Genomic DNA, 18,278 nt, shown 5'->3' on the forward strand with positions numbered 1-18,278 from the left:
GTGCTTCAGCACAAGTGTATTTATTACTAAATTACTTCACTTGTGATTCTGAAAGGAAACCTGAAAAACACGAACTGTAATGCTGCCCTTCCACTAGGCGATTAAACCTAGCGATTGAGCAATGACTACTGTCGTTATCGCTCAATCGCTTCGTAATCACCCGCAAATCGGGCAGTAAAATGTTAAAAACGACCAGCGATGTGCATGCCCTCTGGTCGTTATTAACATCTATCATAGCCCGAACATGACGGTCAACCTGACGACTGCCGTCAGGTTGCCATGTTCGGGGATGATTGATCTGCATACACTGAACGTCTGAGCGTTCAGTGTATGCACTTCACCCCTAGGGGGACGACGGCAAGATCATTATGTCATAATCGTGCCGTCGTCCCAGCATCTAGTAGTGGATGGGCAGCTTTAGGGTTCCCGGTGGACTAGAGTTGGAAAACACTGGTCTATCAACTCAAAGTCACCTGTCTAAGTTCTGCTTATTGTGCAACTTATGTGCAGTAATTAATGGGGAAATCTGGTAGTCAGAGATTAAGTGCTACAATGCTATTTCATTCCCATGAGACATTCCAAAGGAAGAAAGTTTGTGGTGTCTTGCGATTAAGTTGCCCATGCAGACACGATGTGGCTAACAAGTCACGTTCCTTAACATGCACCAAAAAAGAAAAAAAGGATTAAAAAATGATGTATCTACCCAACTGGTTGTAATTTTCCTTAAAGGTCTGGAAGTGTCAAAGCTACCCCAGTTAGTTATCAGGAGACCTACTGTATGCATCAGTCAGCACCAGTACCATAGCAGGGGACTTCAGCACCTTGGATCGGCCCCCATCACCAGCAAATGCAAGGTCATGACTTAAGAGGATGCTGAATCAAGAAGCTGGGTGCCCACTAAGGACCTACTGTGAGCTTCTCCTGGCAGCAGGGTGTTGTTTTACTTTGCCCTTTAGCGACAGTGGAATACAGGAACCTGGACTCTATTATACACACCGGGCTCCTCTTTTGGTGAAAGGTCCTGCTGTGTGACTGGACTTTGCCACTACATATTTAAAGGTATAATATAATCAAGAGACAAATTTTCCAAAAAAATGCCTAAGACTGGCACATTCCAAGTATAACATGTAGGACATGAGTTGTTCAATCTGATTTTATTTAACAAAGAAACACAAATATTAAGTACCTCTCTTGTGACTCTTCCACTGTTGTCAAAATCATACAACGTGAACGTCCATTCTTGCCGGTTATCTTCTTCCACAGAAACATCACACTGAAGTTCCTAAAAGTACAATGTACTCAGTTCAAAATACAGGTTTCCAAATATTTATCAAATGTCCCACAATCTGCTACTATTCAATAAGGACTGTTGTATTTATTTTATATATGTGCATCAACTAAAAATAAAGTGGGTTACATGTACAGTATGCTATAAGTCATGCATTAGACTAAATTCTATTAAAATAATATTGAATTTGCCAGCCATGTGTGGGGGGGACTATATAATGTATATTGATCTTGCTATAAATACACTCCTGTAATGAACATTATGCGGTTCCTTTATTGGATTGTTATTGTTAGTTACCTACTATTACTGTAATACGATTACCAATTCTATTTTGAGAAGTGATGTACTATGTTTTTGCTCTGATGAATAAAGAAATGATTAAAAAAAATATTGAATTTAATTAAATCTATAGAAATGAACAGAGGAGCTAGATTTAATTGTTTGACACAGCTGCTGCTGATATGGTCTATCAGAACACAAGGGTTACCAATTCTGCAAATTTGGTTTATTGTTTATGTTATTTTATTGTCCTGCAATTCTTACTTCTATTAAATCAGAAACCATAACACAGATAAGGATTAAGAGTAAATTTATCCCAAGAGCTAGAGTAAAGCATTATATTTTCGGTGACTAACAAAGGAGCCACCTCCGCAGGATACTGAGTATGGTCAGTCAGCTCTTGGATTAAATTTACTAACAAGGAAGACATTTTTTCAGACACTTATCTGTGTCTGTGCAGTTGCTAATTCTGTATATTAGTGCGGCTGACTGTCTTGAGCTGAATATTTAAAACCTGGGACAGGTCACTGTATATTGCACTCAGTTTAGAACCATGTATAACTGTGAAATAGAGTAAGGCAATGTCAGACACACAGGCGTATAAGAATCACCACAGAAAACCTTTTCCTACAGAATGACCCTATACATGCATTCACAATTCACATAACAGATCGGGGACATTGACCTGATAACTCCTTCCTTATATTGTTCTGAATCACGGAGAGACAGTGAATGGCTGCTTAAAATACATCAAGTTGAAACCAGCAAAGTAAACTGCTGAAAATAGCCCTGGGTTGTGTGCAGCCCAGTTACCTGCTAGATTTGCTGACTGAAATCCATTCCCTCTGGCAGTTCTAAAGAGTCTGTGTCCCCTACTGAGTTCAAAGACTCCTGACTGTAATAAGCGAGCCTGAGATATTGCAAATGGTACCAGTCTCACATTACATGGTACTAGCAAGTAGGCTGATTCCCTATGAGAAGGTAACGCAGAAGCAAGCGGAGGTCTGGATCAGAGATAAAGAAAAAAGCTATGCTTTAAAACTATCAGGGGAACACCATAAGCATTAATGTGATGTCTGTGATATAATCAATACTTTTGGTGTACATCAAATATCTAAATACAGTACACCCACACCTTACTTTACAATTATACAGGTTTACATTTCCTTTAAAGGTAATTCTGCACATATTTTAATTTGTGTCCCCTAACTGAAAATAAGATTGCATGTATTAATTGTTTCTGCTGCTTCCTGGTAGAAAACAGTTGTCTCTAACCTACTTGTACCTAGTACTTGTGACCTAGTAATTTCAGCTAACATGTATCAAGTCTGTGTAAAGAAGGGATGGTCATTGACGGGTTAATTGACAATTAATGGTCTATGGTTTTAGACCAACAGGTGAAAACCATTGATGGTCCCAGGGTGCACATGTGCAGTCTGACTGTGGCTGCCATTGGATATCTGCCACTGAAGTTCAACTTACGGGAACTTCCAGTGATAACAAAATAAATAATATGCCATCTGTATCAGACCATAGATGGTTGTAAACCATTGTTGGTCGAAGGCCATCCCTAGTAAAGACTAAGAGATATTGGTCAGAATTCTTTACTACTCACCCGGTCAGCCGTCCTGCCCACATTCCGTTCATTCAGAAAGAACTTAGGGCCTGATTCAGAGCTGAACGCTCTGACCAGAGCGCTCGCTCTGAATCAGGGCCCTCCTACCTTTTTTTGGAGCGTCCTCATGGACGCTCGCATAGCTGTGGGTTACCACCCACAGCTTATGTGAGCGTCCATGATGATGGTCGCGATGGTCTTGACCATCGCGACCATCGGGCTTGCGACGGAGACCCTGCGGTAGGGTCTCGCTGCCGCAAGCCCTGTAGTGATTTTGGCTCTATCAGAGCCAAAATCAATCCCACTGACATCACTAGTGATGTCAGTGGGGCCGGCTTGAGACGGTAGGCGTTCCCATGGGAACGCCTCCGTCTGGCAGGCACGCCCCCGGCATGCCCACCAAAGGGGGCGTGCTGTCAATCAACATCGACAGCACGCCCCCTTTGCTGCGAGACCCGGAGCGATGGTGAGCCCGTCGCTCGCCGAGTCTCGCGCATGCGCACGACGGAGTTCCCTCCGTCGTGCACATGTGCAGTGGGGAACATCGACCCGCTTGCAAGCGTCCTGCCGCTCGCGAGCGGGTCTGAATGACCCCCTTACACTGCAGCCAGGATTAGGGTCAGGTTTATTACTTTCTTCTAAACAATGTTTTAGCACTTTGCAAAACAGATTGAGCTGAGTGGCAGGTAGGCTTAGGACCAGGGGTGGCTCCAGGAGCAGGGCTGCAGCGCAGTCCAAAATTCAAATAAGGGAGCCACACCAAATGCCAGTGAGTCCAGGCCGGCGATGCTTGGCAGTGTTTGTGGAGGCAGTTGGTGCGGCTCCTCTATTTCAATTATGGACTGCACTGCAGCCCCACCTCTAGAGCCGCCGCTGCTTAGGACCAGGGCTGGTTCTCCCGTTACGCATGGTACGCAGCTGCGTAAGGCGCCACATAGTGAAGGGCGCCTCAGCTGCGTACCATGCGGGCCGCGGTGCAGACTGTGTCTCTGTGACACAGCTGTACCGCGTGTGTAGCGCTGACCGGACGGAGTTCGGTCAGCGCTACACAGCACAGACACACAGTCGCCGGCCTGGCAGCTGTGTGTTTGCTTTAGCAGCTGATGAGAGTCTGTCTGACTCTCATCAGCAGCTAAAGCAAACACACAGCTGCCGGTGCCGGCGGCTGTGTGTTTGGGCTGTGTGTTCGGCTGCTGCTCCCACTGCCAGAGCCGGACATCTTCCGGCTCCCGCAGTGGGTAATGGGAGTGACGCGTCACTCCCATGACGTGTCACTCCCATAATGCAAAGCGGCGGACGGAGGAGCTGATCTCGGCAGCGGGAGCAGGAGCGGGTGTCAGGTAAGTGTTTTTTTTTTCATTATGTCTCTACTGCGGGGGGAGGTTGATTACTACTGGGGGCACTACAAGGGGGGAGACTACTGGGAGCACTACAGGGGGGGAATACTACTGGGGGCACTACAAGGGAGAGGACTACTGGGAGCACTACGGGGGGGGGAATACTACTGGAGGCACTACAAGGGGGGGATACTACTGGGGGCACTACAGGGGGAATTCTACTGGGGGCACTACAAGGGGGGGGAATACTACTGGGGGCACTACAAGGGGGGGAATACTACTGGGGGCACTACAAGGGGGGATTACTACTGGGGGCACTACAAGGGGGGAATACTACTGGGGGCTACTACTGGGGGCACTACAAGAGGGGGGACTATTACTAGGGGCACTATATAATGGGCACTGCATAGGGGGGTACAACTACTGGGGGCACTGCATGGGGGGGGAGTACTACTGGGGCACTATATAAGGGGCTTACTACTGGGGGCACAAGGGGCACTGCACTGGGGGGACCACTACCGAGGGCACTGTAAAAGGGGCACTGCATAGGGGGGCACCAAAAAAATACTCGCTTATCAAAAAATTTGGGCTAGGGCCGGCCTTGCTTAGGACCCATTGACTTTTGATTTGTGTTCAAAAGAGAAAGTTCAATCTTAATTACCAGTGAACTCGCAATGTCAAATGTGAAATGTGGTTGTTTTAATTGCATTGGAGAGGTCATTGGAGGTCACGCCACTGATCACAATGTTAATAACTGGTTTTAAATGCATTGCATAGAGCAGGCATCAGTCAGCAAACAGCATCTACACAACACTCCTGAACATTAGTAATGCTGGCCATACAAACTACAATTATCGGGGCGATCCGCCTGATATCGGCGGATCGCCCCCATAATTGTAGCGTGTGTGCGGGCGACCGAGGGTTAAATATTGCTCGGTCGGGCATGCTGGATTGGCCAGCATGCCCGTCCGATGCGATATTTACCCAGTAACTGTCGGCCGCATCGGGCAGTGTATGCCCAGCGCGGCCGACAGATAGACATTTCCTGTGTTCCTTCCTACGGAAGGAACAGGGAAATGTCTCCTCCCCCGGGGCCGGAGCGCGGATGTCGGGCTATACACTGTGAGATTTCTCTCACAGTGTATGCCGGCGACATCTGCGGCTGGCAGCTGGCCAGATAAAATGTCTGTCGGTCTGACAGACATTTTATCTGGCTGTGTATGCCCAGCATAACATAGTGAGTGAGGTCAAAAGAAACAATAGATTCCATTTGAATCCAGTTAAAAATGTCATCCAAGGACCCCTTGAATAAAAAAAATTATACTTTTTCACAGCAAACTAACATGCTAATCTGCATCCTACATAACAAGCCACTGTCTTGGGATGAATAAAGAAATTACTCTTCAGAAAAAAGACTTGGATTAGTCCATAGTGTATATCAATCCCTGTGCTTAATCTGATGAAGCTGTGGATTAACCACAGGGAAGTGGAACTGCTGACACTCGAGTGCCCACTAGATGCTTTTGGGACTTTACATCCAGTATCATCTGTCCAGGAAATCATCAGGAGCCTCATTATAAAGCGAAGGACATCTTTACCTATGGGTCTCCTCCTGGCTACTTTCTGGTAACAACATCCCATCCATCCATCCATCCATCCATCCATCCATCCATCCATCCATCCATCCATCCATTATGGCCTAATCCAAGGATTTTATCTAAATTGTTAATAAATTCATATAAATTCATATATTCCATTTGATACGGTGAATAACGTCAGATAAAGACATTGGCCCTCATTCAGAGCCGCACGTTAACAACAGTACGCTCGTTGCGTTCCGATGTTGACTAACCGCGCATGCGTCGGTGTTACACTGCGCATGTGCGTACGGCAGATTGCGAGCTTTTTTTCTCTCGTTCCTAAAATAGCGTACAGGAAGTGACATGTCAAATGTGATTGACAGAACAGGGCGTTTTTGGGTGTTGACGGGGGTGGAGATGAAAAAACGCAGGCGTGGCGAGGCGTTTTTGGGGCGTACATACATTAGCAGATGCGAACGTCAAATGTGTTCGGACCGTCTCATACGTCACTGAAACATCCGCTTTCCCTTCAAAATGCTCGCACAGCTTAGGGTCAGGATTACTCGACCACATTGGCGATGGCCTTCTCCTCCGTCCCGGGACTCCACGATGGTGCAGCGATTAATCGCGGCTGGTCAGTAAAGTAATTAGTGTTGGATTGAAATCCGGCTTGGTATGTGTTTGGAAAGCAGTTTATTGGGATAGCACAAAAGCGTACGCAGGTGGAAATCAGAGCTGCTAATGTCATGATTACACAATCAATTAGCGTACATTTTTGGGGTTTTATTTTGGCCACAATTTGGTGGTTATGGCCTATTGTAACAATAATGTCATCATCTTTTAATTAGCTCCCCTTTTTTTTGGTTTACTGTGGAATTTGCATCGCTATGTGATTTTTTAAACGTTCCTTAAAGAGGCCTTTTTTTTTTTTAAAGAGGGTCAGTTTTTGCGTTTAAGGCCAGGATTAAATGTAACCCATTTGTACAATAATGTCACAATACAATGTCAGTGTTTTGTTTTTAATTTATTGTTTACACACAAACAAATTGGCCTAATATTGTATTGCCTTTTTTTGTGGCCAAGATATTTGATCCAAAAAAAAATATAACATAACTACTAACATAAGCGTAAATACAAAATTTAAAAACATTTCAGGAGAGGAGAGGGAAGTTTTGACCAGAAAGGAATATGAGCCAAGCACAGAAGGAGTGTGGGAAAAGTCGCCATTGCTGTCACCGTTTTCTCGCCCGTTTGGCTGGGTGAGGGTGGGCGCCAGACCGGGTCCGGGATGCCATCGGGCTGGCCTGTCCAGAGGCAGATGTTGTGGCCTCTGGACTAGGCACAGGGCTAGGCACATTTGGAGGATTGGCTGATGTTGTGCCAGAGGTGGAGGATCCGGATGTTCCGGCAGGAAGGGAGGTCGGCTCCACCATGTGCTGGCGAACGAGCTGCTCCAGGGCATCGGCGATGCGGATGTTGGCCCTGGTATTTTCCGCCAGGGCCTGACCAATGGTCACGTTGGCCGCAGCATTTTGCTCCAGGGCCTCAGCCACCCGTATCAGACTGGCGTCCATCCTCTGCAGAATCTCCGTATGGCAATCCGATTTAAAATTGAGTTCTGTGAGGAGGCCCACTGCCTGCGAGGGGGCACGCCCTGGACTGGCTTCTGCAGGGTCCTCAGCCGGATGTACTGGTTCCTCCCCTGCAGAGCCAGCAGAAATTCTGCGGCCAAGGCTCCCCTCTGGAGCAGACTCATCCGCCTCTGTCTCTGTTAGGAAATTGGAGAAAAGACTCACATTAGAATCTACATATTGGCACAATAGCATTTCTGAGTTGGTGACATCACAAGACTTACCTTGGCCAACATGAGGAGCCGCAAAGTCTGGCATGTCCGTATCCATGTTGGACACGCCAAACACCTCCACAGCCTGCACACACCCCTGTGCCATCTCTTCTAAGTCTGTCAACTCCAATGACACAGGGGTGGGACCCCCACCTGTCCCCCTTGCATGCCTAGCCCTGTCGGCAAGTTTTTGTTTGAGACGATATTTGAAGTCTGCCCATCTGTGGAATGAATTTGGAACCATTATCCTTTTTTTTACAATGGGGTTTGTTTATAGGATGGGAAAGTGTTTACTTACCGCCGTTTGACATCCCGGGCTAGACGGACATAATCACCCACCCTATTGACAGCAACGGCGACCTCCTCCCACATTCTCCACTTCTGGCTTTGGCTCATATTCCTGGCTGCCTGGGGCAGGATGTCAACGCACTTCTGGATCAAAACCTCCATCTCCTTGCTTGTGAAATGTGGCTGCCTTTTTTTTTTGGCAGCTTTGGCGGGTTGACTGGGGCCAGCAGTCTCTTCCATGTCATCCTCCTCACCTATTTGGGTAAATATGCAGATTTAGCCACTTCACAACTTGCACAATATTATGTTTTAAAAGAATCATTGACACAAAATGCATGAAGGCCTTACCGCCGCAATTTTGACCATTGTTTCCCTGGTTTGAAGCCATGTCTCTGCTTCCAGCATGAAATCATCCAGAAATTCTATGTGATTTCGTGACGTATTTATACATGCGTCCTTAGTTTGCGGCCGCATCATTGATTGTGCGTCCCTATGATTCATCCTTAATTTGTGCGGGAAAATAAACACTATTTATGGCTTGGTGTGTGTGGATTCGAGGTGGGGTTGTTGGAGTGTTGTCGGTTAAGTGGTTTGGATTTGGTTGTTTGCGTTTGGAGGATTTGGCAGAGTTGTTTTTTTGTTTGTTTTTGCTACATTTCTTTGGTTTTTCCGTTCGCATTTTTTTCATTTTTTCAACATCCTTTCCTGATTTGGTAAGTTTTGTGCATTCAAATTTGTGCCCAATTGGTGTATTCTTCTGTTTTGTGGTTCGTTAATTTGTTTAACACTCATTTCTTCTTTTTTAGTTTTTTTTTGTTTTCGGACCCAAAGAAGTTTTTTGTGGAAATCTTATATATTCGAGTTGGGTAAGTCCATTTTTTGTCTTGCATTTGCGAATTAATTACCGCATTTTTGACTGTTGGTGTAGTGACTTGCATTTGCGAATTAATTACCGCATTTTTGACTGTTGGTGTAGTGACTTGCATTTGCGAATTAATTACCGCATTTTTGACTGTTGGTGTATTGACTTGCATTTGCGAATTAATTACCGCATTTTTGACTGTTGGTGTATTGACTTGCATTTACGAATTAATTACCGCATTTTTGACTGTTGGTGTAGTGACTTGCATTTGCGAATTAATTACCGCATTTTTGACTGTTGGTGTAGTGACTTGCATTTGCAAATTAATTACCGCATTTTTGACTGTTGGTGTAGTGACTTGCATTTGCGAATTAATTACCGCATTTTTGACTGTTGGTGTATTGACTTGCATTTACGAATTAATTACCGCATTTTTGACTGTTGGTGTAGTGACTTGCATTTGCGAATTAATTACCGCATTTTTGACTGTTGGTGTAGCGACTTGCATTTGCGAATTAATTACCGCATTTTTGACTGTTGGTGTAGCGACTTGCATTTGCGAATTAATTACCGCATTTTTGACGGCTTATTCATCATATAATCCAGTTTTGCTTTTCCCTTTTCCCTTTTTTGGGTCCATTTGAACCCTATTTGACGTACGGTGTGCAATGTCGTTTTCATCGATGGCCAAATGTGTTTTTCCGCTATTTTCTGTGTTGGCTTGCAACAATTTTTAAACAAAAAAAACACCCTCTAAATTTTTGAAGTCTCATTGTTGGCTTTTTTACAGTTTATACGTATCATGACAATACCCCGGCATGTAAGCAGCTATGGATGGTATCAGAAAGCTAAGTTGTTTTTTCTTACTTTTGGGGTGGGTCAAAAGCCTTACATTGTAAACTTTGAATTTCAGGTAGATCTGGGGCGAATTGTTCTGGCCCTGCTCCCGGAAGACGACCAACCTCAAACTCGTCCCAGGCGTAGGCATCGTAGGCATGCAAGGCCCCAGATATTTCGAACACGTGTCACCCTTTTTGGAATGCCCGATGATGAGGTTTTAAGATGCTACCGTCTACCTCCCAACATCATCATAGACACTCTCTCATTAATAGAAAGTGATCTTGAGCGGCAAATTGACAGTCCAACAGCAATACCACCACTGACGCAATTTATGGCGGTGTTACATTTCTGTGCCTCAGGATCATTTCAAACAACGGTGGGAATAGTGGCGGGCATCTCCCAATCCTCCTTTTCCAGGATCCTGAGGGCAGTGATGGAGGCACTTTTCAAGCACCTCCATCATTTTATTAAAATGCCTTTGGATATGGGTGCCCTTAGTGTGGCCAAGGCCAATTTTTACCAAATAGCTGGCTTCCCACACATCATAGGGGTTGTGGATGGTACTCACATACCACTTCAGCCTCCAGCACGGCTGGAGGCAATATTTAGAAACAGGAAACACTATCACTCCCTGAATGTAATGGTGGTATGTGATGCCTCCCTCCAGATCCTGTCCCTGAATGCTAAATTACCCGGAAGTGCTCATGACTCCTTCGTCATCCGGCAATCAGGGATATGGCAGAAATTAACCAACCTACAAGCTGGTGATGCGTGGCTTCTGGGTAAGTGGAGACCTTTAGTACATAACAATGTTAAGCTTGATACACAGTGTTCCTGATGTGGTCTATTTTTGTTCACAGGAGACAGTGGATACCCTTGCATGTCCTGGCTGCTCACTCCTTATTTGGCTCCCACACCAGGGCCACAAAGTGCGTATAATTCCGCACTTACAGCCACCAGGCAAGTGGTGGAGCGCTGTATCGGCCTTTTAAAAGGCCGATTCAGATGCCTCCACCGCTCTGGTGGCGAGCTCATGTATGTGCCGGATATGGTGTCGAAAATTGTGGTCCTGTGTGGGATATTTCACAACATTGCCATAAGGAGTGGTGTCCCAATGCAGCCAGAGGATGCCTTACCTGAGGATGGCCCCCCCGAGGTTGGTCGAAGGTCAGTATGTGGGGGGGCCATACGCGATGATGTGGTGGCCAGATTTTTTAGGTAAGTTTGAACAAAACTCCAGTGTTTATACCTAATGTGTTTGTGTTTTTTGGCGAACATCTAATTTATTTTTAATTTTCTCACCATCTTCTGTTTGTTCACATAATCTTTGGCACTCCAACGCTCACTACTTCCTGCTACCCTTACCAAACCTGGATCTGGTCCTTTTGGGCATATATTCTTGAACCCATATCGCAACGCCATGTTTGTGGAATCATGTTGGCATGGTCCTTCGTCAACCAGTTCTTGATTTTGTGTTTTTATTTAATTATTTCTTGGTATGTGTTGTATTTGAATTTATCACTGTGTATTTTTTTTGGGAGTGACCACTTTGTTTTCTCTGTTATGTTGTGAATAAATGTTTGAAGAGTGAAATGGTCTTCCTTTTTTGGGACGTTAACAGCAAGTGTAACCAGGTTAACACAAGTTACATTTGACTAAGGGGTAAACCAGTACTGACGCCAGTTGAGCAAAACTGAAATATGTTTTCAGCTTCCCAATCCACACCAAAAGGAAGCCTGGCCCAACCTTGGGATTTGTAAGATTGGCCTAAGCAGCTTGCGCACCAAGTAGGAACCTGGAAAATGTAGAAATCTGTAATTGACACTACACCCAAAAAGGGAAATGACATTGTTACTGTTATGTGTTTCTGGTGTCTGTTTGACATACAAAGACAAAACACAATCTAACTTTTAAAAAAGGGAAATCCTTGCAGGAACTTATGTCAGGCTAAACTATCTTGGTTTTGGTTTTTAAAAATGAGCCACAACGTATATTTGTCTTAATAAATTTATTTGGAAAATAGAACAAAAAAAAAAAATCTAATGCCGAAGGAGGCCAGACAGCCGGTCGAGGGCCACCAGAAGGCCGATTACATGGTGGCGCATCTGCCCCACAACATCCGCCACCTCTTGCCGACGCCTCTGTTCCTCTGTGGGTGAGAAAAGTGTGTGGGTTAATACAACAATAGGGAATCCACAGAAAAACATAAAAAAAAAACCAAATCACTCCTAAACCCAAAAACAGAAATAAAAAGGGTGGGCTGGCAAAAATACAAGGCCTAGGTACAAATTCCCACAGGTATGATATGTGTATGCTTAAATCACCAGGAAGAGGTAAAGGCAAACCTTCACAATCAACAAAAGTCAAGCCACAAAAACACGAAGAAAGGCACGACACATGATTACATACAAAGAGTTTGTGCTTTAAAAAAAAAATTAAAAAAACATACCGGGAGACAAATCGGGAGCTCCGGCCAAACCTCCATGATCCTCCTCGGAGGATCCGTCATTCCCCAAAGAATGGGGCGGAGTTATGCTGGACTCCGGGGAGGGGGTAATTGGAAGAGGGGTGGGTGGAGGAGAGGGGGAAGTGGGACGGAGGGGAAGGAGGCCCGACATTTCCGGGAGAGGGTCTGGGAAGGATGGGGAGGAGTGGGGAATAGGGGAAAGATTTGGGGTGGAGTGTTGGCTGGGGGTTGGGGAGAGTGGGCGGGAACGCCGTCTGGACGGACGTTGACGGCGGAGTCTTGGCTGTCCCCCTAAAATATGTCAAAGAAATTGCGTTTAGTTTATGGACAAATCCGGGCAACCAAACAAACAAAAAAAAAATAATAAAAAATAAAACCCCAAAAAATAGCAGTAGAATTAAAAAATCAGAAAAAGAGGGGAAACATGCAGACGCAGATATGAGTACCAATAATAAATAGAACAGACAGGAAAACATGCAGACGCAGATATGAGTACAAATAATAAATAGAACAGACAGGAAAACATGCAGACGCAGATATGAGTACAAATAATAAATAGAACAGACAGGAAAACATGCAGACGCAGATATGAGTACAAATAATAAATAGAACAGACAGGAAAACATGCAGACGCAGATATGAGTACAAATAATAAATAGAACAGACAGGAAAACATGCAGACGCAGATATGAGTACAAATAATAAATAGAACAGACAGGAAAACATGCAGACGCAGATATGAGTACAAATAATAAATAGAACAGACAGGAAAACATGCAGACGCAGATATGAGTACAAATAATAAATAGAACAGACAGGAAAACATGCAGACGCAGATATGAGTACAAATAATAAATAGAACAGACAGGAAAACATGCAGACGCAGATATGAGTACAAATAATAAATAGAACAGACAGGAAAACATGCAGACGCAGATATGAGTACAAATAATAAATAGAACAGACAGGAAAACATGCACACGCAGATATGAGTACAAATAATAAATAGAACAGACAGGGAAACATGCAGACGCAGATATGAGTACAAATAATAAATAGAACAGACAGGAAAACATGCACACGCAGTTTGCCCCACAAACACAAACATTAAAACCACAATACATAACACTTACTTGCCAGGATCTGCATGCGAAAGCATGCCAGCAAGCGGGGCGTTCGCCGTTGCAGGTCGGACCACCTGCGCTCCAGCTGCCCGATGTTGCGGCGTGAGCCGAAGGACCGCAGGCGGGACCGTACCTCCGCATACGCGGAGCGCTTCTGCCGGTTGGTCATGGGTTGAGGCTGGCTGGTGATCCGGCGATCCATGACCTCCGTAAGCACCAGCAGCTCACGCCTGGTGAATGCGGAGGCTCTCATGATGGCAATGGTGTTTTTCTTAAAAATCATTTTTGATAAAGTGTGTAAAAATTTTCTGATTGGCTAATGTATTTTGGAAATTAACAGGAGCAATTTTATTGGTTAGTGTATGAGTCATGTGTTCGACAGGGCCAGAAATCTCTTGAGAGTTAGGATAGGCTTGATGCACTGACATGCGTAAGCAAATTTAAATAAAGAAATGAACCCAGGGAAATATGCGGGGATACACAGCAATAGTACAATTGTTTAATTGTGGTTCACATGTTTTTTGAACAATAAAAGCGAATGTTTCATCCGTACGTATTCTGCGGGTAAACACAAACATGGACAAGAGTAAAGTTTCTTGCATTGTGTTGAAAAAAAACAAACAATTAAGCTAATTGATACATTGATTGGCATGATACGATTGATGGAGGTAGGCAGAATAAAGGAGCAGGTAATCGACATCTGACAAGGCCACTTCCTGTTTATACGTGTGCGTGCGTTCCTTTCAAGCCATTTCGGGGATGTACGCTCGCTATTTCGTACGCTCGTTAGTTAGAGGAGGGGTCGTCAGAGTTTAGGGAGGAATTTTAGATGCGAACGAAAATACGAGCGAGCCATTGAATTTAAATATTTTTGTACGTACGCCTAACGTACGTGCGCCCGCTTGCGAGTGGGTCTGAATTAGGGCCATTGGTCCCATTGTTCCTGATTTTCCATTGGAGTACCTGCTTGTAGTGCTTTCATGTATTTTATGTACAATTATTATCATTAAATTGCTGAATTTTATTTGGTCCACAAAGAGTGCAATTTTTGAACATCAATTATTACCCCAAGCGCTTTTTCCTTCCTATTTTCTCTACAGCTATTCTACTACTTTCATTACGTGCTTTCATATCACGCACATGCATGGGTGTCAGAATGGAGGGGGGCAAGGAGGCAGCCTGCCCCCCCCAAACATGTTAAAGGAGCAGCCGGTCAGGAGCTGTGCAGTATAGCAATAGGCTGCAGGGCCCCTGTGCCACATGGAGGAGGAGGTGTAATGTGCGTTTTTTAAGTTAAACCACCGCACATTACACTTCCTCCTCTGTGCAGTGCAGGGGCCGTGCAGCCTATTACTATAAAGCACAGCTCTGGCCTGAGTCTGACTGCCCGCGGCCACCGCTCAGCGGCACAGGTAAGAGAGAGTCAGGGAAGGGAAGGGGGAGAAGGAAGGAGAGGAGGGGGCGCCAGAACAATTTTATGTCACCCCCCCCAACATAAAATTGTTCCGACACCCCTGCGCACATGCAAAGCGAAGTCTACAGGAAACACAAAGCCGCTAGTGAAAACAAGTATCAAATACTAACTTTAGAAATGTAAGTAAATAGTAAAATGGCAGTGGGTTTTAAGCCAAAATGATCACACATTACACTCCATTACAGACAGGTAGATAGAAAGGTGTCTTCCTATTTATATAAATACACCTAGAAACCTATATGGCTTTTAAAAATACCTCTCTGCTAAAAAGAAAATATATATAAGTATCCTGAAAAAACTCCCCCAGTGTTCAGATATATAAACAGGAACAGTAAATACATTTTCAGAATGAAGTAGCTACTAAAAATATGTACAGTAGGTGCGCTGACCTACAGACATATGGTATTTCTGCTCTCTCCAGAGACCGTCTCCCCAGGAGTTCGTATAATTACCCTAAGCTCAAAACAATGAATATAAAGAACATTTTAATGTAAAGAATCAAACATAGGGCCTGATTCAGCAGCGTTCGCAAATGCAACTACATGCGCAGATCGAGCGATTGTTAGCCATTACGCATGCATATAAGCCGCACTGTGCGTGCGCTGCAATCGCAGTGCGACTACGCACGCACCGAGGAATCCATCGCAGAGTGAGTGACATGCTGTGAGCGTTTGTTGGTGGTGACGGGGGAGTGGTCGGAGAAACGCAGGCGTGTCTGTTTGTTTGAACGCTGTTGCTTGGGCGTGCATAAATTAGCCACTGCGATTGCATACGCAGCGTGAGTACTCACTGCGTGTGATGGGACTTGCAGTTTCTGCGGCTGGTCAGACCTGGTGTAAATGCTGCATGACTGGCCGATGTGCGTCGATGGTACCGATGTATACGCAGGAGTGCGGGGTTGGACGGATATGAGAAAGTTGCAGTGGGCGTCTGTATGCTGGTTGAGCAGCGGCAGTCATTAGCATATTTACACACCTGCGATTGCAACTGCATATGCTGCTTTATCAGGCCCATCATTTGAATCCATTTGAATAAACTAAATAAACATACTTCAAATTTCAGTTGTTTCTTGGCACGTCCATCTGTGTCTTTATCCCCTGCTTTCTTGTCCTCAAAGGTGAAGAGACCCTCACTTTTCTCAGCCGGGAGAGCAACTAAAAAAATTATAGATAGCAAGTTATGGCAATGCTAAAGTGCTTATTTGTAGGTATAGTCACATATGACAGAAAATACATTTTAACCTATCAACTAGTCATACCCAGTGCTGCATTTATGTCATGGGAACCTGTGGGTACAAACCATTCTTGCCTATGCCACACTGTATGCACATCTTTTCACAGAACAGTCTGTGGTTTTTCCAGGTCAGTAACAGAACAGACTATAATGCCATGATACTACACAGTTCATCTTCACCTCAGTTGAATGTACATCCGTTTATATTTCTCATACCCTTAGATAATTTATTTGCGGATGAAAGACAGAATACTTGACATGCTATCCAGGGAAAGCATTGTGTATCATCACTTTGCTGCCCATTACCCTTCTGTGCCCAGGGCAACCAGGAGATGAGTTGGTCCCTGGCACTAAGGGGTATGGTCAAGCGTGTGTGGGGGGAAGGGGGGCTATTCCCTTTGTAAATTCCACAGCTCTCTATACATTTTGACAACATGGCTGTGTCTTCCTGCAACTCCCAGGTCCCCTTCGAGCACAGGTACTTATGTATCTCACCCTCTTGGTACTTTGACTTTGCCAAACGCTTATTCTGAACCTTGTCATACTTCTGACCTTTCTTTTCAGTTATTGGTACTAAATAGTAATTTTGTTTGACCTGACTTTTAGGGGTAAATTTACTAAAGTGAGAGTTTTTAGAAGTGAGTTTTAGAAGAGATGTTGCCCATAGCAACCAATCAGATTTTACTTAACATTTAACTAGCACCGTCTAGAAGATAATAGCTAGAATCTGATTGGTTGCTATGGCCAACATCTCTTCTAAAACTCACTTCTAAAAACTCTCACTTTAGTAAATTTACCCCTTAGTGTTTAAAAGCTTCTTCCAACTTTTTGCCCTTTAACACAGCAGTAGAACTTTTTTTCTTAGGTAGCAGCAATTTGCTGATTACAGATGTGTCCACATACACCTTAGTTTATTGCGCATTTAACAGCCCTTCTATCAACTAACACTATAACGTAGCATTTCACATGCAGATGCACCGGCAGTAGCACACAGAATGTAGGCATGATCAGGTGCGGAACTACCGGTAGTGCAGCCGGTGCACTGCACCGAGGCCCACCGTGATATAGGGGTCCACACTCCCCTGCGCCGTCTGTAGTTGAGCCGGCCGGCAGCTACACACAGAGAGGACCAAGGCACAGTGCAATCAGGCTCAGCACTGCAGCATACTACTGGGTAATATACCCCAGCAGTCTCTGCAGTGGGGTTAGAGGAGCATGTGCTGAGCTCTGATTGGAGAAGCCCATCACATGCTCCTCTGACCTGGAGTTTAGCAGTAGAGCAGGCTCATGGAAGTGACTCATTGTGAGGCTGTGACTGCTGCTCTACCGGCTGCCTGAGGATGCTGCTGGTGAGTACACTGCGTGGGTATTACAGGTGGCATATTGTGTGGGCACTACAGTGATAGCATAATGTGTGGGCACTACAGGTGTCATAATGTGTGGGCACTACAATTGGCATAATGTGTGAGCACTACAGGTGGAATAATGTGTGGGCACTACAGTGTAGCATAATGTGTGGGCACTACAGGTGGCATAATGTGGGGGCACTACAGTGTAGCATAATGTGTGGGTACTACAGGTGGCAAAATGTGTGGGCACTAGATGTGGCATAATGTGTTGGCACTACAGGTGCCATAATGTGTGGGCACTACAGTGTGGCATAATGTGTGGGCACTACAGGTGCCATAATGTGTGGGCACTACAGTGTGGCATAATGTGGGGGCACTACAGTGTAGCATAATGTGTGGGTACTACAGGTGGCAAAATGTGTGGGGACTACAGTGTAGCATCATGTGTGGGCACTAGATGTGGCATAATGTGTTGGCACTACAGGTGCCATAATGTGTGGGCACTACAGTGTGGCATAATGTGTGGGCACTACAGGTGCCATAATGTGTGGGCACTACAGTATGGCATAATGTGTTGGCACTACAGTGTGGTATAATGTGGGGGCACTACAGTGTAGCATAATGTGTGGACACTAAGGGTGGCATGTGTGGGTACTACAGTGTGACATAATGTGTCAGGCATCCACTGCATCTCCCTGT

At 44.9% G+C, this 18,278-nt stretch overlaps 1 protein-coding gene across 3 annotated transcripts in view; it reads right to left on the reverse strand.

The window, feature by feature from the left end:
- Positions 1 to 18,278, reverse strand: part of NKD1 (NKD inhibitor of Wnt signaling pathway 1) — a 106,185-nt gene that overhangs the window by 14,961 nt on the left and 72,946 nt on the right. For all 3 annotated transcript variants that reach the window (XM_088471957.1, XM_088471958.1, XM_088471956.1), the window contains 2 exons: positions 16,048 to 16,151; positions 1,187 to 1,282 (listed from right to left, as the gene is read on the reverse strand). In XM_088471957.1, coding sequence (XP_088328083.1) covers positions 1,187 to 1,282; positions 16,048 to 16,151 — 200 coding nt within the window. The remainder of the gene's footprint in view (positions 1 to 1,186; positions 1,283 to 16,047; positions 16,152 to 18,278) is intronic.

This window comes from Taudactylus pleione, unplaced genomic scaffold (genome assembly GCF_031769625.1).
Source record: "Taudactylus pleione unplaced genomic scaffold, aTauple2 ptg000117l, whole genome shotgun sequence".
Classification (NCBI taxonomy): domain Eukaryota; kingdom Metazoa; phylum Chordata; class Amphibia; order Anura; family Myobatrachidae; genus Taudactylus; species Taudactylus pleione.